This window comes from Aulonocara stuartgranti (assembly GCF_965226115.1).
Source record: "Aulonocara stuartgranti genome assembly, chromosome: 2".
In the NCBI taxonomy this organism is placed as follows: domain Eukaryota; kingdom Metazoa; phylum Chordata; class Actinopteri; order Cichliformes; family Cichlidae; genus Aulonocara; species Aulonocara stuartgranti.
The window spans coordinates 36,233,247-36,254,073 of record NC_138940.1 but is presented as its reverse complement, the minus strand read 5'-3'; the positions used below and the strand labels follow the sequence as shown (position 1 = coordinate 36,254,073).

The 20,827-nt window shown below is 39.3% G+C and overlaps 1 protein-coding gene across 6 annotated transcripts in view; it reads left to right on the top strand.

The window, feature by feature from the left end:
- The window catches only part of drp2 (dystrophin related protein 2), a 119,538-nt gene that overhangs the window by 20,464 nt on the left and 78,247 nt on the right, over nt 1-20,827 (top strand). For 3 of the 6 annotated variants that reach the window (XM_082554708.1, XM_082554706.1, XM_082554712.1), the window contains exons 1-2: nt 13,369-13,574; nt 18,422-18,596. In XM_082554708.1, coding sequence (XP_082410834.1) covers nt 18,550-18,596 — 47 coding nt within the window. In that variant the 5' untranslated portion in view covers nt 13,369-13,574; nt 18,422-18,549. Of the gene's footprint in view, nt 1-9,459; nt 9,501-13,368; nt 13,575-18,421; nt 18,597-20,827 lie in introns of those variants that run through there. The other 3 variants (XM_082554711.1, XM_082554710.1, XM_082554707.1) reach the window with 2 other exon arrangements.

The following is a 20,827-nucleotide window of genomic DNA, read 5'->3' as shown; positions in this document are numbered from 1 at the left end:
CTTTTTTGCATTCCTATCCGGTGTGTAATGAAGATGTTGTGTGCGTCTAAAACAGGATTCAGTCTCCTGGGTAGAATCGCTGAAATAATCAAAGAAGGTCTTTATGAGGAGACCTTGAATTAAGGGCATCAGAAACGTAAAAAGAAAGTGGGGGTATGTTAATACAGGTCTCAAAGTTTCACAGCAGATGAGTGCTACCTGAATATTTTAAAATCTCTCCTATCATTAGCTCTTTGTTAGTCCATTGAAATCCACCCTAGATTCAACTAATGGAGACACACTGCACTCTCTTTTTCTTTTCTCCCACCCTACTTACCTCTAATCAGCGCCATACAGTGCCTGGTTATTGATTTTACTCACATCTGACTTGCGATTTAGGTTAGATTTAGGTTAGATTTAGGTTAGGTTTTGAGGAACTGAAATGTTCAGTTACTCATTTAAGTTAAGCTCTTGGCTCTTTCTTTGTCACTCGTTCTGTATCCCAATCTCATTCCACAGTTTTCCTTTTAGTCTGTCCTGTTTTGGAGCATGTAAATGATTCTCGAAACACATTTTTAAAATAAGTTTATTTGTGTTCAGTGAGAAGAAAACAAACATGGCCCTGTTTACGCAAACAGCTGCTTTCATACTGGATTCACGCCTGTCCCAATTACATAGTTAGTCAGCCGCAGAGTTTATGTCCCAGTGTTGTGTCACACAGGCGCAACATCAGTGCTGCATTTTCTATTTCTGTTGTAATGTTTGTTAAATCTGAATGTCTCCTGTGTGCTTTGTGTCTCCTCCTCTGTTTGGCAAAGTATTCCGCTGCTCCTTCACCGCTGAACTGTTATAGTCTATACTGCAGATATTCAGTGGAATTCATTGTCACCTTTTTAATGGACAGAGAGCTGTCAAAAGGATTTCAGTCTCCATAGCTCCCTTGGCAAAAAAAGAAGTGACAAGGTTGACAGGCCAGTGACTGTGGACAGTTGAGCAGAGAGCCAAATGTCACACAGAACCTGTCAAAAGCCATTTCCTGCTGTTATAATGAGATTCATGCATTCAAATTAGCCTCAGTGGAGTTCTGAATCCATTAAACCTCATTCCCTGTTGATATGTGCTTTCTACTGCCTTTATTACTGCGGATGTTCATCATTAGCACAGTTATTCACATTGGCACAGGTGCTGTTAATATTCAGTAATTATACCTCCTGATATATACAAAAAAGAGAACTTTTTTAGCATAAAAAAAAAACAAATTCATGATTCTGGCTTGAAACTCGATCTTTTATACCTTATATCTACATCTACATTTAAGATAAACACAGATTCAATAAGATAATCATGAAACTGAAAATAAGTTTGTGAAAAAAAAATATTTTGTATGAATTCTTTAGAACAAAAACAAGCTTAATGCCAGTTTTGACAAGTTAAATCCTCAATAATGATAGAAAAGCACAGTGCAAACATTCACACATGCTTGTAACCTGCAACCTGGTAACCACAGACTTTAATACCTAAACATATTTGTACTTTAGTGCTTCAAGTACGTTTACCTCTTAATGAAAGATCAATTTCAACAGTATTCAGAAATATTAACCATTCAACAACTCATATAACATTCTGGAAAGAGCAAATCATCTATGTGACCATTTGCAAAGGAATGGTGTGTATAAAGATTTTCAGTCAGGATTTTAGGATTTACCACAGAAGTAGCACTGGTTACTATACTTCTTACCTTCTTGATCTAACTTTTTAACCCATTATTGTAGTGTACCTAACTTCATGTATTTGTAGGCAAATATGTAGCAGCGTGCAGACCTTTGGCTGGGAATGGAACAGGACCAGTTGGGGTGGAGACCTCTGGTGAAGCAGTAGCCAGAGGTCTCCCAGCCTGCTCTGGATGCTGTGCCTGCGGCTGTGCAGGGTGCTCAGCTGCCTCCACTAGCAGTTGGGGCTGGTGAAGAGCCCTGGATGGGGTTCAGGTACTGGCTGAACACCAGCTGTCTCCACCCGAGGGACCAACAAGTGATGGTGCTGACATCACCAAACTCACTCTCAGATTTTGTATATGGGAAAAAAAAGTTTTTTTTCCTGAGTCAATAGTCTAGAAAACACAAGGCTCAGGGTTAAACTGGGAAGACTTAGAAACACAAAATTCAACTTCATCTCGAGTTAGCTTGGCAACAAGTGGAATATCTGTGGCAGCCTCGACAGGCTGAGACGGCCGTCAGTGTAGTGCTCCCTGTGCGGAGATGGAGGTTCAAAGCTGAGAAGTCTTTTTGCCAGGTTGCAATAAGTTTGCATACCAAACTGCAGATCTTTTGCCTTAATTTCTCCTTCTCCCCCTCATGAAAAGGGATCAGCCACCGCCCATTAAAATTAGCAGCTGGTTCTGAAACTCTTCAAAATTCACAAAAACAAAGTCTGTGTATTCTCTGTATTCCATTCTGGTCAGAGTCTACTGTCAAGATCTATGGCTGCAGATCGTGGGAGGTGAAAAGAGGCTCCAATTCAGACGACACAGGAGAACAGGAAATAGTTAACACAAAGCGAGCCGTTTATTTAATCTGAACATAAAGATACGAAATAAACTAAAATGCAACAAATAACCTAAACTGAAAAAACTGGGAAACACAAGAGTTGATGAGCAGAGACTCAGATGAGGGACAAGGGAAAGCTGGGATCACATATATACAAGGGGAGGAATAGAGGGGTGGAGACCACTGGGAAACACAGCGGGAACAAATAAGACATAAAGAAGTAAGGGAACAAACCTGAATGTAATGTGAGAGAGAAAGGATTATCAAAATAAACAGAAAGTAGCACAAACATGCGAACTTGACACTAATATGGAAATAAGCAAACATGGGAACACACGACAGACTGGGGAGACGAGGATGAAACACAATGAGAGGAACATGGAAACCGGTAAGGGAGACAAAACACGGGGACATGACTAAGACAGAGTGAGAGATACAGGAGAGAGGGAGAGCAGGGGACACGGAGAGAGAGGGAGCGCACGACACAAGAAGATACATGGAGACAAGACGGTGAGGACAAGATAGAAAGAGAACCATTGTAGGAAACTAAACAACCTAAAATAACCAGAACTCCACAAGACAAAGCACCGGTTCAAAAACCTAGAACTCTGACACTGTCATTTTTTACATACTTCCCTTATGCAATATTATTAGGAAAAACTGCATACATTCCCACTACTATGTACACGATACTCAGTTATATTTATCAGATGACTGTGATAAATTAACGTTCACATTCACACCTGCATACAGTTTCAAATCACTGGAGTAACAGAAAAAAGAAACAATCCACACCTCGGTCGTCCGGTTATTGAACCCAGGACTCTATTGCTGTGAGGCAACAGTACCAAACACCATCCATCCCTTCAACTTGCATAAATGTATAGGACTGCTTTCAGCTACGCTTTTGCTAAATTGAGAAAAACCCTGTCACAGAGCAATGCTGAAAATGTAGTTCATAAATGTGTTACTTTCAGGATAGAATGACTTATTATCAGATTGTCCTTAAAGCTAAAACAAGAGAGAAAAATGTCCAACTGAAGGAAGAAGAATCCTTCCTTCTTCTTACATGCTTAAGTTTTTTCTTAACTTTTGTCTAATTATTCCCATATTTTGTACATGGTCAATTAAAAAATCCTCTTTAGCATCACACTGATCTGGTACATTGTTTAAACCTCTATGAGCCTGGTTCTAGTGGGTTTCTCTTCCCATTAAAAATGAAGTTCTTCTTTTACACTGCCACAAAATTCTTGTTTATAAGGGATCATCTTAATCTTTGGGTTTTTTCTTTAATGTTGTAATACAATACAAAACACATGCCTGTAAAAGGTATATGCCTCCTAATAATCAGTAGTCTGCACACAATCCTCCACAATGTCACAGCAACACGGTTTTGTGACTATATAAAAAAGAAGATTGAAATATTCCATTTACGTACTTTAAGTATTTAAATCCTTGTTATGACACTGACATTGTACCTCTGCTTAATTTTAAAAACTGTCTTTGATGTGCTGGATTGGAGGAGTGTATCAAAGTAAATCAGGCCAGAAGACTCAGTCAAACAGGTTACCAAGTACCAGCGGGATTAATGAGATTCAGAATTTAATTCTGGTCATGAAGGAGCCTTACAGAAGAAGAACCACTAGTGCAGCTCTCCATTAATCAGGCTTTTATAATAGACTGGCTAGACAGGAGTCATTCTTCACTAAAAGGCACATGCCGACTGGTCGGGAGTTTGCCAAAAGGCACCTGAACAGCTCTCAGACCATGAGAAACACAACCCTTTATAGCCGGGGTGGGTAATTAATTTTCCCCACAGGCCCACACAAGAAACTGGGACTGTTGTGGAGGACCACATCAATAAACAAACTCAGTTTGGTGCAATATGAATTTTCTCTCTTTATCAGGTTATTTGTGTGGCCCTCCTCAGCAGTCCCAGTTTCTCACATTTCTCTTTTGGGAAAATTAATTGGCCACCACTCATCTGGACTCATGAAAGGGCAATCTATTGTCAGCGAGGACTCGTGCTGTGGGGATTTTTTCTTTTCAAATCAAATCAAATCACTTTTTTATTGTCACATCACATGTGCAGGCACACTGGCACAGCACATGCGAGTGAAATTCTTGTGTGCGAGCCCCACAAGCAACAGAGATGTGCAAACACAACAACACAAACGAGCAAAATACAAGAATGGCCAACCTGAAACTAATAAATATATGTACAATATATAATAGTGTATGCATTTCTGGATGTGTATACTAAATATTTTCCTACGTGTGTGTGTGTGTGTGTGTGTGTGTGTGTATACACATTTTTACAAATTAAATAGTAAAAAAATAAAATAAAATAATAATAATAATAATAATAATAAAATATATAAAATATACAGAGTTGAATATGTGCAAAACAAGTGGCATTTATATACAGTGTGGAGTGCATAATGTTGAATTTCTTTTGACTGAGACTGAAATATTAGTCAGGAGAAGATCTGCACTTGACTTTTTGCTTGCTTTCGAAGGTCAGCTTACATTTGATTTGCAAATAAATATAAATATAAAGCAAAACATAAAAAACAAAATCAGAATAAGCGGATTCTTGGAATTCCCATTTATAATGTGCTTTGTGATAGACTTCACTGCTTTCTGGAACAATCCTACTAAGAACTGCCCTGCATTTTACTTATGCCAAAATGGCCATAGAGTCAAGAGCTGATGGTGATGCAAAATAATGATAATAAAAGAACAACTGAAGAACCTCTGGAAAGGTCTCAAACTGAATGTGACAGTGAATTTCTATTTCTGTATATGCATATTTTAAAACTTTGATTCTGAACTTAGACTATCGTGAATTTGGCTTTTTGGATCTTTGCATGAATGCGCGTCATTTGAAATGATTTTGTTGAACAAACAGAGGAGAAGATGAGGAGCACGGGGAATGAGTCAAACAGAATAAAACAACTGTTGGCCTAAGTGTCTTGGCACTAATACAGAAAAAAGAAATACAATATTCAGACCCTCTCAGCTCGATCCACTTACTGGGTGTAATGAGAAACATGTCAGAATAGATAAAAGGAAATACTTCTTTGTTAAGTGACATATTTGAACAAGAGCCCAGCTTGTATTAAACCGAATACAAAGTCGTTATTGGTAAAATGAGGAGTGCAAATGCATCACTTGGGACCAAAATAATGCAAAATCAGATTAGTCAAGGTCAGCGGTACCCACCTTGTGAAAACACAATTAAAATTTGTATTTTGATAGTAATTTTGTTTGGAATGTTTCTGCTTTTTGCGTTATTCTAATTATGTAAAACTAGATACCTTAGTTTAAGAAAATTCCAGTTAAATCCAGAAACCTTGACATTTATTTTGCTTTATTTTTAAGCTGTTGTTTGCTGCTGTGCGAGAAGAAAAGAGAATAAATGGATGGAGGACATAATAGAAATGTATTACCAGGTAGCAGCTGAGATAAGACGTATATTCTGTATAAACAGTATGTACAGTATTTTATATTAGCAGTAAAGGAGCAGTGATATATGTTTTTAAAACAGAAAACTTTGACATGCGAGCATTTTGCTTTATGTTTCAGCTTCCTCTGTTTCTATGGATTTTCTTGCAATAGATTATTTTCTCTCACAGTGGAAGAAACTCATCTTAATTAGCGGGGATTTCATTTGGGGTTTGCTAAATTACCTCCTTTCTGAACCAGGCGTTGCCTCTCCACACATCACTGCATGGTGGGAAGCAATGACGGGGTTGACTTTTAATCAGCTTTGCTTACACAGTAATTGTAAGGCAGTACAAGAACTGCGTTGTGGTAATTTCCTTTGATTAAGTCTAAACACAGCAGATGCACTTGTTAAAGAATGGGTATTTCTAACGCTGCCTTAATTTATTGACTTTTTTTTGGGCACAAAACTCCTAACTTACAGCTGGGGACAAAATGTGATTTAATGTCTTGGCTAAATGCTTTTTGACATTATTATAAATTGGCTGACTATAGGATTTTTCTAAAATACTGTCTGACATGTTCTAAATCTCTTTAGGGACACTCAACTTTACTGCTTTGTTTCCCTGCAATGCATCTTGTCATACAGTATTAATCTCCATAAAGTAGATGTAGTAGTACGGATGCATATGCAGTTTCTGTTTTTTATAGTCCACATGGCCAATCATGTTTGAGCACAGTTGTTTGCTTTAACATAAAAAGTACAGGTGGAGAGCAAAATAATCATAACTGCCACCCTAATGTAGTCTTTTGTCTTGTTTTAAAGTAATTATTTGTGAACAATGACTTGTGAACAAACATGGAGATCTAAGCCTGGATATCCACTGGCTGCACCAGCATCCCTGAAAAATTGTCCCTTAGTTTGCATGGAGAACACAGACTTGTCTGCAAGCACTTGCCATTTTCTCTCTGTACTGTATTGAACTGGGAAGTTTGCCTTCAAAGTAAAATCTTTGCCTTTTGAAATGTGTTGGCTGCAGCTATAATGGCCCAACTTTTACTTTGAAGGCAAATATTCTCTGTGTCTGATTGGGTTGCGCTTTTCATAGTTTCATTGCTGCTCGGTGAGTTTTTGAATGCTCTCATGACCGTCATGCTTACTGCTGGTGACTGAATCAATCTTCTACAGACCAGCGCAATTGCAAGTAATGGTTAAAAACCACTGAATCGTCTTTAGCCCTGTGTGAATGGTGTTTTAGTAATTAATTTCACCACACTTGCAACCGGTTGGGGAATACACATTTTTCCCTTGAGATCAGTGGTTGCTAGATGATTGCTGACTCCTCTCTAGGATTGTGTGACAGGTCTAAAGCTTAATTAAATCCTAATGCTTTGTATTTAAACTGGCTTTTGTTTTTACATCTGTCTGCTTGGTCTAAAAGCTGTTCTTCTGCTCTTTTAGCCACTGTAACAGTGTAATCACTTTAGTTTGCCAAAGGTGCGCTTGAAGTAATTTACGAGGATAAAATATTCAAACCTCTTAAGTTAATCACCATTTATGGTTTTGCTTAAGTAATGAGCTCTAACATCCATAAAATGAAGTCAAGTCCACTTTCTAAATCCTTCACCTATGATTTCAAACCCTGTGGCCCTCTGTTTTTAATTGCTAACTTTGATTTATAACTGCTTGTCATTTTCTGAAAAAGGAGCTAAAGTCTTTGTTTGATAGAGGATGACATATCTCAGCTGTCACCCCCATCTTTACAATAGACCCGAGACTTAAATCTTAACGTTATTACACTCGATCATAAACATAATTGAACAGATGAATCTCAAGTTGGATATTTGCATGAAATGTGCGCACAGATTGGAGTGAAATGAACCGTATGTGAAATTGCATATGGTTTTTCAGGTTTCATTAAAGGTTACACAGCTTTAAATACAATTTTCTTGGAAAAAGAGCAGGAGAAGCAACAATGATTGTATAAAAAAACAAAGGCCTTCACAGTGTGCTCATTAAGAATGCTGTCAGTGGAATCAGGAAAAGAGCTGAGTAAAGTGGACATTTGCTTCTGATCTATTTCTTGCTGGTGTAGCTGTTTGAAGTTGAGGCCACTCTGGGCACACAGCGAAAATAACTCAATCACTTCCAATAAGTTTTGTTTGCTATTGAGATGTCTCGTTCTCAAAAGAGGACTCAAAAGCATAATGATATGTCAATTATTTTAGTAAGTTTCCAAAACAAATCAAATTCTGAAATGTGCGGTAACATCTTAAAAGAAGATAAAATAGAGTCACGGGGGTTTTGAAGGAAGTCTTTTTGTTTGTTTGTTTGCTTGTTTTTGTTTTTTGCTGGTAGTCTTTCTAATCATTAGATGGGCATGAAACTCTCTTTGTTAAATCATCAGTAAGAAAAAGATCTGCTTTGATGAAAAGTCAAAAGTTCTAGGCTCCTTACATGCAGACTTCTAAGAGTATTGTCTGCTTGTAATGTGAACGCCTTTGCTCATTGTTGAACCTACAGAGACTCATCATCAGTGGATTCTGCAGATGTATAATGCCTCTCAGTGCATTCTTTTGTTTAATGGCTCACAGTGTAGTTTCTAGACAAATTCAACTATTTTCAGCAGAAAGCTTTGATAAACACACGGTACTTATGAGCACCTAACAACAAACAGACTGAACTGGAAAATACAATAATAGTAACAATAAAAAATTACTTTGTTATAACTTATAATAAATCTTACATGCTCAGAAGGTAAACTGAAAGAGAAAAGCAATAAGAGAGAAAAAGAATAAATAGGAATAAATTAAGATAAAGTGGAGAAAGCAAAACACAAGTTGGCAGTAAACATAATAATTTCCAACATAAGAAGAGAAACAGCTACAATAAAAATATCTATAATAGAAACAACAAACAAGACAGCTGGACAATGATAAACAGACAACAAAAGAGTATAATATACAACATGACATAAAGGCAAGTTTATATATACACTGTATGTGTTTTCAGAGGTCATTCAAGTGAAGTTTCTAATTCTAGCTCATAGAGACCATCGTGGTAAATGTATAAACACTTTTTAAATTCAAGCCTTAACTGTGGACTTACCAGAAAGACTGCATATGAACATCTAAAACAGAACATAAGGTTAATGTCTTTTTAGACAACAGGGCCAGAAACACAAATCACACCAAATACTAATTGGTGGGAATTTGTCCACACTAGTTTTCCTAATATGGCTTCTGTGTTGATGAGCCTGCAGCACTTCAAATAAACCTTACTGTTTTGCATTTGTGTGGTGCCAAAACAAAAAGCAATAATAAATAGCGCTTAGATCCATCCATCAATCTATTTTCTTCCATTTATCCAATTGAGGGAGTTTTGGAGTCTATCTCAGCCGTCACAGGATGAAAGGCAGGTTACACCCTGAAGAGCAGCAGGAGTATGCAGCCACCCATGGGGAAAACATGCAAACTCCACAGAGAAAGACCCCGTCTGGCTGTTGGATTCAAACTTAGGACCCTCTTGCTGTGAGGAAACAGGACAAACCACTGCACCACTATGCTTCCCTAGCTTGTGCTTGATTTTTATATTTTTATACCTTGTATTTTACTGACAATAGAACAAAAGAAACTTATTCAATTTTAATTTCAAACTTTGAAATGGAGAAATGTTGTTTTCTTGGAAAACAGGTGCTTGTTTTGAATCTTATGCTAGCAACACCTAGATCACCTCTTAGACTGCCATCCACTAAAAATCCAATATCAGAGTGATATTTCAGATATTCATTTGGCACTCTAGGAGCACTTCAGTCACCACATACAAATAAATGAAAACCATCATCACCTGATGTTACAGTCGACAAAATAAGCATCTTGTAAAGTGCTCGAATGATACTTTCCCTCTTCCGCCTTCAGTAATAATGATGTTAATGTCCCTAGCCCCTAGTATTTTTCACTGCCAAACTCTTGCTTCAAATCCATCTTGAAAGGACAAAGAAAGCAATGGCACCATGTAAATATAATTAAGTGTGTTGATGGCATGTTTGCTCCAGGGGGAAATTACTTTGTCATTGAAAAGATAATAAAGTACGAAGGGTAATGAAATATCTGGTTAGAGGGCAAAACACTGCTAGCATGACAATGTGTAGTCATGATGGGCCAAAGCAGGAAGGCGGCAGGAGGAGGGCAAGTGAAAGTCTTTTTTGCTCCTGCTGTTCTTCTGGTTTGCTTCCAATCACAAATCACTGTGCCACATGTCTGCAGACAAAAAAGAGTCAAGCCTGGAAAGAGTGTGATGATGTATCATGGGGAAAGGTGGTAATTTTACTCAGGCCTGTGATCATGAAGGGTATAGTTAATGTAGTTGGAAGTCTTCTGTGTGTGTGTGGATGTAGACAAAATGCAATAGTGAATTTGTGATTGTGTGTTTGCTGTGTCACTGGAGCTCCTCCAGTGTCTCCAGCAGTGTGTGACGAGCAGCTGTGAGGAGAAGCTCAACTCGCCCCTCCTGCTTCACCAGCAGAGAGGGACTGAGAGCTGGAAGGTTTGTGTGTTTGTGTGTGTGTGTGTGTGTCCTCCGCTTTCTTCTAACTGGTAGCTGTTGAGGGGCTGTGGGACAGCGGGGCAGAGCAGCAGGGAGGCAGTGGTCCAACCTCCACTAACCCCCATCAGGCACAAAGCCAAGAGCCTGCAACTGAAACAAGTCAAGACACACATCAACATGCATCTGCGCACACACTCACAGAAATGCACATGTAGTCTTGCATCCACTCGTATTTGCATGCTATTTAGCAGCAAGACTCCCGGACACTGATACTCTGAGTTATTGTTGGCTTGGCATTTATTTGTTGAAGTTAAATCAGTGCTCGGCACATTTAGTGAAGCCACAGCCACAGAGTTCTGGGTGTCTGTATCAGCTTTTGCCAGGTCTTTTGGATAGTGCATAATGGCTTTATCACTTCTGTTAAGTGTCGTAATTGTGGGTGTGAAAGCGTTGGAAATCGTTGTTGGCTTTAGCCTGCTGACAGAAGGATATGTTCACAACTACAGTACAAAACTAGTTCCACTTCAGTACAATCCATCTGTCACAGCTGAGGTATATTTTAATATGAATAATTTCTCATTTCTAAGAACAAAACCTTAATGGTGCTCTGGTTAGACCTTAGTCTCACTGCATGAGTCCGGAGAGATTTAAATTGCAGACTGGTTGGTTTTCAGATGTTTTATACCTTCTATCCTCACTGCTTTTTTCCTGAAATATTGGACCTCTTCAAGCTTTTATAAATGCTTAAGCAGAAGCAATCGGAAAAGGAAACAAATTTTGCACAACTTCAAGACCAAGGCAATGGTTATCAACTTTAGCAACACAGCTGACATCCCAGCTAGAAAATCCAAAGCAGCTGGAGCGATAAAGTACCCAGCTGACTTTATATGGAAGATAAAAAAGCGTTTTATGCTGCATAAATCCTCAAATATACACTGCCTTTGTTGTGTCTTCTATAGTACAGAAGTCAGGTCTCTGCTTTGCGATAGATGAAAAGCTGAGCACGGGAAACAGGGTATGCTACAGCAAATAAGAGTATAGTGGAGGTATCCAAGAAATGTTTCTGATACTCAAGATAAAAAGAAACTCAGTTCTTAGAGGAAGGCTTGCAGTCTGAACACGAAGTAATAGATGGTGAGGACAAACACAGATTAAAACTCATCTGGCTTTTCCCCGAGGAAAAAAAGAGGTGATGATTTTAGTTAGTTAGCATGTCAATAGATGATTCTTGTGGTCACTTTAAGGAAAATTTAGAGACAAAAAACATTTATGTACAGAAAATAATGCCCCACTCAACACATGCTCATGGCTGCAGCAAAATTTGCTCTTTGCAGATAACACTGATTCATCCAGAGGAACTGTGATTTTATCACAAGCGTGTAGCTTAAAACCTATAGTCATGCACTGTGATTGAAATCTCACAAGAATCCAGCTACCTTATAAAGTAACAGCTCTTAATCCTGATGTGTCAGTAGTGCTCGTGCATGAACTGTCACACCTAGAAAGAGGTAACAAATATTCAGCACTGCAGGTTTGACTGTACTACACCAATATTTCAGACAGATTTCTTTATTACAAGAGATAAAATACCTTGAGACTTCCATGTTAAATTAATGAAGTAAACTGGTGACAGTAATGTTCAGCAAGACTTATATTCTATTGCAGGGGTGTCAGACTTGTTTTAGTGTGTTCAGCCTTTTACAAAACAGCCTGGAAAATAAGTCCAGTTTCAACGTGCATCAGTTTTATGGATTTAGTCATTCTAATATCAAAGAAATGCTACTGCTGTGAATCAATGAAGCGCATTTGCATACTGTAGCTTCTCGGATTTACCACCTTACACACAATACAAAGCTTTGACCATTTGGCCGACCCATTTCCATACCTTTGACAGTCCTGGTCTACAGCTCTGCTAGTAGCTCTGCGAGGCTGCACTCAAACTTACTGGTGCTTTGAGCTAATTGCTTGCATGCTAAAATGCTGATTTTTAGATTGTGACATATTTATGTTTAATGTCTAACATTTTCTCATATGCAGTAAATTTAAATTACAGCAGAGGCTGATAGTAAAATTAGGCTGTTGTTAGTTTGGCTGATGTTACGTCATAAACCATGTTAATGGTACGAGAGTGACTTGATGATGTGCTAAATGAAAAGTCAGGTCATCAGTGTGAACAAAATTCATTTTGAGAGAAACATGACCACACTATATGGCAATCTATGCAATATTTGTCTAGGCCTATTATGCAAAACATAAACTATTAACAGCAAACCAACATTAATGCTTAATTGAAACTTGAAAAAAAAAGTTATTATGCTGGCGAGCAAACATTTCACGACTCTCAGCCTAGTTGTTGAGATGTTGCTTGCTCCGAAGCCACGGCACTACCTTGGCTAAGGATCCAAACAAAGAAAAGCAACATCAAAAGCTTCAGAATTAAAAATTTATGAAAAAGTTTTATGAAATATTTACCTTTACTTGCTCTTCATCTTCATTCTCTGTATGTGCTAATATTTCTTCTTGTATTTTTCCTTTTCGTTGTGCCACAAAAGTCCCTGTTTTAGTTCCTTTGACCCTTGATCTTTATTACAAACTAAGAAATGCAAGTCTCGGCTGTTGGAATTTTATTTAAAATTTTCTCTGACTACAAACTGTTCCCCTAACTACTAGTGCATGTTTTTGTGCAGTGATCAGAGTGTGTGTGGGTCGAAGGACATCAGGCAGATGGCCTTTTCTTCCTGTTGGTGGTGAGCAGTGGGGGCTATGTAGGTGTAAGAAGGAATGTGCAAGGACAGAGACGTCTTTGACCAGGACCAAAGTTTCTGCTTATTAGTTCACACATCTCTCCCCATGCCTGTGCCTCTCTCCTTGTTTTCCTACCTCCAGTTCTCTTCCTGGATCTTTCTTTCATCTGCATCCCAAACTTATCTCTGCACTCTCTGCCATGCCAACCAACAGACTGGGTAAATAATGTCAATGCTCGGTTACCCGTGGTGGCGGGTTTAACAACGTGAATCTGAGCCTTCATTTAGAACCACGCAGGAAGTCATATTATTCAGGTAGGTGCTGCACATTGTTAAAGAACTGTATTAATTGGCAAAGCTCCAGTAATGAAAGTAAATCCTTGTTATCTTATTGCTTCTCTGGCATATCTGAACTAAGTCTTGATTCCTTCAGATTAATATCAACATGTAGACTTGGTGTAGCAGCACAGTGGCTTTGATCCTCTCAAGCTTTATCTGCACAGTTGAACTGTCTTTTCTCCTTTGCTTTGTGAAATCCAGCAAAGCTTTGTGTGCTATCTTTTATCATCTTCAGCTCCTTTGATTTTGCATTCACATATTGTCTGGAAAATGTTATTACAGGTTGGCTCGGCTTGAGTGGTCAGAGAAAAGAACAAAAGGCAGATATGCTGTCTGTACTGTTAACATAATTGGGGCAGTTTTTAAAGTGTTGAGATGTGATTGCTGTTGGAAACGGTCATGAAACGAAAAAAGAGAGAGATGAGTGTTGTAGCCATAGCAGCAAGACGAATATTGTTTGTCACTTTGTGGCATGTCAGTGAAATCTCAGCTGGTTTTTCAGCATCTTAGGAAAACATGCAGTACATATGCTTGACTGAGCAACGCCACATCCAATCAAGGCCATAAATAATGCATGTTTAAAGCTTGACTCATGTTTTTGAAGTTTAAAGCGAGAGACAGAACCACCTAATGTCTTGCACTGTGGGCTGATACATGCCTGCCTAATGCAAATGTGTGCCTATGAGACTGAAATAACATAGATATTTGCATTAAATGACTTATGTAGACATCACTTATCTTTTGTTGTCATTTATAATTTAATTTGCTGCAGAAAAAAAACGATAAACTTGCTTAAAAATAATATGTAATACATTTTGTAAATAGAATATTCCAGGTGCAATGATGCATGACCTTGTGTCTTTATATGATCCTGGCAGCTGCATGAGAAAAGGCTGCAGAAGAGAGAACTGAGGTCCCCGTCTGTCACTCAGTTTGTGCCTCACTCCTGAACCAAACCTCTCTCAGAGCTATCTTTCACCCTTGGGGTATTCCCTTGATGTCTGCAGTGGCGTGGTTGATGGCCGTCATTGTTCAACTCCATTTCACATTTTGACAATTCAGCTTTCCAAGGCAAACAAACAACCATGTTTCTCTTCTGCAACGTGTGTCTTCTGTTTACTCATTTGCATTCATTTTTATTCACAAATGGTGAAGTGAAGTGAATCAAATCTGTCTGTAGAATAGAAAGGCTTTATTATGTGTTCTTATTTTTAAAAGGTGCGCTGGAGATCCTAGTGGGGTCTTTGCAGTGCAAACACTATATGCAAAGTCACACGTGACCCCTGATTACCAGCAAAGGGAAAGAGACACTGAGCCAGGAGGGAGTGGGAGAGATGTGCCGGGTAGTGCTGATTCACACAAGTTTCACCTACACTAACGGGAGCTGTCTGAGGAAAGAAAAGGAAGGGAAGGAAGTGGAGAGATAACAGGAGACGGTAGTGAGGATGAGATGGTTATTATGATTCATATGAAATAGGAAAAAAAACCTACAGCCAATCTGAAGTTGGATGGCCTGCCGAACAGACTGGAAAGGTAGAGAGAAGAGTATATCTGCAGAGGATAGAAAGGAGAATAAATATGCAGGCAGAGGAGTGTAAGGATAAAGAAAGGAGATGAGTGGGCTGAAAGCAAGTCTATTCTTCCGTCTCACCGGGGAGTCATTCACTGAAATGTTGAAAGTGCAGCAAAAGTTCCTTCCTGGTTCATACTGGGCTCAATTAAGCTTGAAAGAGAAATGCTCTGCAACCCGGGATGCAACTCCACCGCTGACCGCCACCTAAACCACAAGGCACTGGTCCTAAGGGCACATGGAGCCCCATGTTTCTCTTTCAAATTGCGCCTGGCCAGGCCCCATGTGCCAAGCTCCAGTCACCAGGTGTTTTCCCTCGAGCCTAGCTGAGGTAGATTAGGCATTTAGCTAGGCCTTCTGGGCGCCTCCTGGTGAGGTGTTTTGTGTATGTCTACCTAGAAGGAGGCCCCAGAGCAGACCAATACTAAAGGAGAGATTACTTCTATGGGCTAGTTTGGGAACACCCCAGTGTCCCCCCAGAAGTGGCCGGGGAGAAAGAGGTCTGGGTATCTCTGCTTAGACTGCAGCCGCTGCAGCAGAGAGGAATGGGTAGACACTCGAAAGGAAGCAACGATAAGGACTAACAAATAGTTTTTTTCTTTTTAAATATCTTAAGTCTTTTGAATATTAATAACGATTATAAATCTTAAACAGTTGTCCTTGAATGAGGACAACTATTTAATATAAGCTGTTTAAACATAACCTGCTTTCACACAAAAGAGCAGGAGAATAATTTCACAACACTGTCTGAGGTTATCCTTTCTCACATAGAAAGGTTTGGGCGAGGGAGTAGCCTGGCTAAAGTGTGCAGGAGACAGGAGACAGCCACTCACAAGCTGGGAATTCACCAAGACTATAACCTTGGTTTTTCTGACACCGATGCAATCAAACATTACATCGACCTCGTACTCTGGAGCTGGCAGGTTAATGTTAGAGACGACTGGATTGGACTTTTGTGTTCTCACTTGCATCTCTGCAGAATAATCTTTAGAAAAGGGTCATCGTGCAGTGAATATATGACATGGGACAGATTTATTGATTCTCTGAGTCTCTGTAATGTAGTAGAGGGATGAAACACCATTCTTTCAAAATAAATTCCCTAATTTGATGTTTTGATGGTAGTGTAAGAGAGCATTTGTCACAGGTGTTCTGCTGTGTTGAGAGTTGGTGACTGTGAAGGCCTTAGCATATGATTCACACCATTTTCACACTCATCAGACCATTCAGAGACCACTTGAGACCTGGGGATGCTCAAAGAGACCATTCCCATCAGGATAGAGATGTCTCATCACAGGATAAAGGTGATCACCCAGAAAAACTTTGTATTGACACAGCAATCCTTCTTTCCAAGCTTTCGAATAGACCAATTTTATCATCAACATCACGGGAGGTTCTGAGCTTAATTTCTTGATTACTTTGTCTCTACTTTGTACACTTATATTTAGAATAAAAGCATGCATTGACTTTTTTCCTATAAAGTGAGATGAATAACCTTTGAAATTTCATGAATCATCCATAAAATATCAGAAAATAATGGAATTACCAACTCCATTATCAGTTTCAAATGTCTTGTCTTACAAACTTTGACAAAATCCCCCCAAAAGGGAAAATGAAACAAGCCAACAGTAAAAACAAAAAAACAAATGATTCAGTTATTAAAAATAACAATAAATGATCTTTTTTTTTTAATATGTCAAACACAAGAACTAAAGCTCAATATAAATAAATGAATACAAGACCAAAGATTGGACCTGGCAGGCCAGCATGCAGACCAAGAATCACCTGTGTCGTCTGAAGTCTTTTATGTGTTGTTTTTACAGTCTTTACAGTCCCAGCTAGTTTCAAAAGTAGACATGGTGATAGCTTAATCTGCTTGAGTCGACCACTGAACCTTTAGTGGTTTAAGACTTATTTTGATAGGTGCATATTTGTGTGAGTACTGAGTGCAGTATTTTGTCCCTTTGCTGCTTTAGATGGATGGCTGACTGCTCCAGTGAGTGTTAAAGGTTGGGTTCTTCTGTGGGAGAGATATGATCAACCAGTTTCAAAACAATCTGATAAGAGCCTTCTGACCAACACAGGGGGCGCTGCCGGTCATGGTGTGTGAGCGTGTATTTCTGTGTGTGTTATAAAGGCTGAGGGTGTAAGCTCAGATGCCCAGCTGCTGCAAAGGTAAAGGTTGTGAAATGAACACAAGAGACAGGAAGCCTCAGACAGCCCAGTGACCGAACATGAGATTTATCATGACCTGCGAACCTGGAAAAGCTTGTCCTGCTCCGAATGCCACTTATTACTCTGTGTGTGTGTGTGTATTTGTCCGTATGATAGGCCGTGTGTGCTTGTGTGTGTGGACTAACTCCTTGATATTTTTCCCCCTAGCTCCATCAAGAGGATTGCACCTCTTCATATCTAGCCTTGAATACCCCCTCACTCTAAAAGTCTGTGAAAAAGAGGCTTTTTGTCTACGTTTGTTTCCTGAGTTTAATGGATTGGAATAATGGGATAAAACTGCTGGTGTCTCATGAATCAGGTTTTCTGTCTCACAGACCGGACAGGGTTATTGCATATGGCCCCGATTTGTTGACCATGCTTTTGTGTGTGTCGTGCTTCGCATTTTGGGATACTGTTTATTAATGGGTACATAGTCCTTACTGCTTTTAACGATGATGCGCCCTATAAGTTCTAGACTTTATGTGGTCGTGATTGAATAGCATGCAATTGCTGCTTGGCAGATAGTTTGACAAATCTGCTCTCAACAGTCGACATTTTTTGTCTTGGATTCATTATTCACTTTCATCTTAAGAATTAATGTGTCTTGTCTTAGAAGTGACAAAACTCTGTGATTTTATTCCGATAGATTTTATTTTTTAAGACCGTCAAAAAATGGTTGGGAATTGGGTTTATAGCTTTAAAAACATGTTTTTATAGGTTGCTGTGTCTGTATATATGGCTTTCATGTTTGTGAAACAGATCCAGGCTTGTCAGACTCCAAAACATATCAGTTTAATATTGTGAAGAAAGAATTTAACGCATTGGAAAGCCATCACTGTAGCACCGAATCTTTTATCTTTTGTTTCTTTCTCAACTAGTGTTATGTCACAACAAAAGTTTAGGGTTTAGTTTTTTTGGTTTTTTTTTTTTTACCTCAATGGTTTTAAATATAAGAGCAGAACACCATCTATTAGCAATCAATTCAAATTTGTCCAAACTGTAATACTCACCTGTGTGTGTCCTGCTGTGTGTGTGTTTTTAGCTGCGGGGCGGCCTTCGTGGCCGGGATGCCACTGTGTGCCATGCCAGTCCACAGTGGACGGTGAGGGGCAGGAGGAGGGCACTGAGTGTAGGAGACTGAGAGGGGGTGGCCCGAATCAAACAGGAGAAATGAACCTCTGCTGGAATGAGATCAAACGCAAATCGCACAATATCCGGTAAGTTAGCACTCACGCTGGTTTTCACAGAGGTCAAAGCCATTTGGAAAAGCCTGGAACCATCTGTATGGATGATTGTCTCAAAGAAGCATGCCGTATGTACCTGGGAACAGAGGCTGACTGCAGACTTTTTGGGTGAAATGAACCCGTCTTGATTGCTCGCAGTTGACATTCTCAGCTCTATGGTAACAAAATTGCTGATTGCCCTTCTGTATCTGCTAGTTTTTCTCAAAAGATATAAACATGCTTTTTTCAAGGCGCAGATGATTGTAAGCTGCATCCAATCAGCTTTTTTTTTATGGAACTGTTTCACCATCATCACAGTCCAAACACATCTTGGCATGTTGAGATTCACTCAGTTTAACTTAATGTTTCTAAAGCCAGTTATTTCTATTGAAGCACTGATGGAAAGAACGAAAAAGGCAAAGCTTATTCCTGTCCTCTTTATAAGCACTTTAGAGATGCACACTGAAGTAATAATGTAATGTTGGAGTGGCTTTTGGCTTTACAACATCTATACATAGAATTTGTTTGTGCAGCATCTATTAATAATAACCCAGAGTTTTAAAGTCGCACCCTTATTTATGGCTGTTGTCATTTTGTGGTTATATCCCTGTGGGGAAAACAACAAGTTCACATGCAGCCCGTCACACAGTAGCACCGGAGCTAATGTGATATCCATTTACACTGTTCTTTGCTTGTTTCCCATTTTCCACCTAATGATTCTTCATGTTGCTATTCACTGTGTTCAGGTAATTAAAAGCATTGTCTGATAATGTGCTGTCACACAATAACACATTTCACGTCTCTTTCCAGTCAGCTTATTAATTATTCATATAATATAGGTTAATGCTGTCCGGGCTTGCTGTATGATTTTTATATCTTCCATTCAACTGGCATCCTGTTTAGACAATTGGCCCCTTAATTGCTTACTTGACCCTGATGTATCTAAGAAGGGGGAGGGGGAGGTTAAGGAAGGATAGTTGTTAAATTGGGTAGGACAGTTTCCCCTGCAGTCCTGTGTAATGAGATCACTATGGATGGCCTGCAGTGGCTGTTTATATCTGAGCAACACTCTGACTTCATCAGGCTGAGAGAGGAAGAGAGGAATACAGGACGACGTCGATGCGGGGAGGAGGAGAGAGATAGAGAACGGGTATTAAATCTTCACACGAGAGAGATGCTATGTAGGAAAAGGGGAGTGGCAAGAGGGAAAGAATGAATGAATGAGGAAGAGCTTTGCCGAAGAGCTGTCTAACCTTGAGGGTGAGTGCTGTCCAGATGAAACGCCTGACTGCGTTCAGTGCCAGCGGCTGGACAAGAGCAGACAACTGGCTTTATAATGGCCTGTCTGGCACTGATTGACAGGTGGTTGAGGCTTTGTTCTAATAAAGTCACGAGAGCTTCCTTCTTTTGTTTAAAGTCTCCTGCATTATCCTTTATAGTATACTGTACCTAGACTGAACTAATTGAAACTTTCCCTGTTGTACTGCAGTATTATTTTCTGAAGTCTGGCTAACAGCTCAGTGAGGTTGTAATTAAGCACTGTAGTGCTTTGAGCTAAGTGCTCTCAGTGACAAATGTGCGCCTTTGCAGTTGAGGTAAGCAGGTGGAAGGTTAACAGGTTTTCCAAAGTAAGCATACTGGCCTTTCCTTCCTTCCATTGGAGAAAATACATTTAAACATGCCTAAAATGCCATATAGGCGCATCTCCAGTTAAAAGGAACGACAGAGTCTGTATTACGTGAGACTGCGTTTGTACAAACACAGCTGGCTTTTGAACAGGATGCTGGGATTTGAATCTCATCACAGATCAGGTTTCAGCTTGAATCATTTCCACTCACTGTGTGGTAAGGATTATGAAATGATTATGATTTTGATTAAAATACGTCTTTTTAAAACTTTGAGGGTGGTAGACAACTCTTTTTTTTCACCCATGATTTCTAAGATGCCGATGTCTCTAAAGATGATACCAGAGGTGTGGACTCGAGTCACATGACTTGGACTCGAGTCAGACTCGAGTCATTAATTTTATGACTTTAGACTTGACTTGAAAAAATGTTCTAAGACTTGTGACTTGACTTGGACTTTTACACCAATGACTTGGGACTTGAATTGGACTTGAACCGGTTTACTTGAAAAGACTTGATATTTCACCCCAAATATAAAATTTAACATGCATATTATATAGCGATTGAAAATGTGACGTCATTCACGGGTAGAACCGCAAA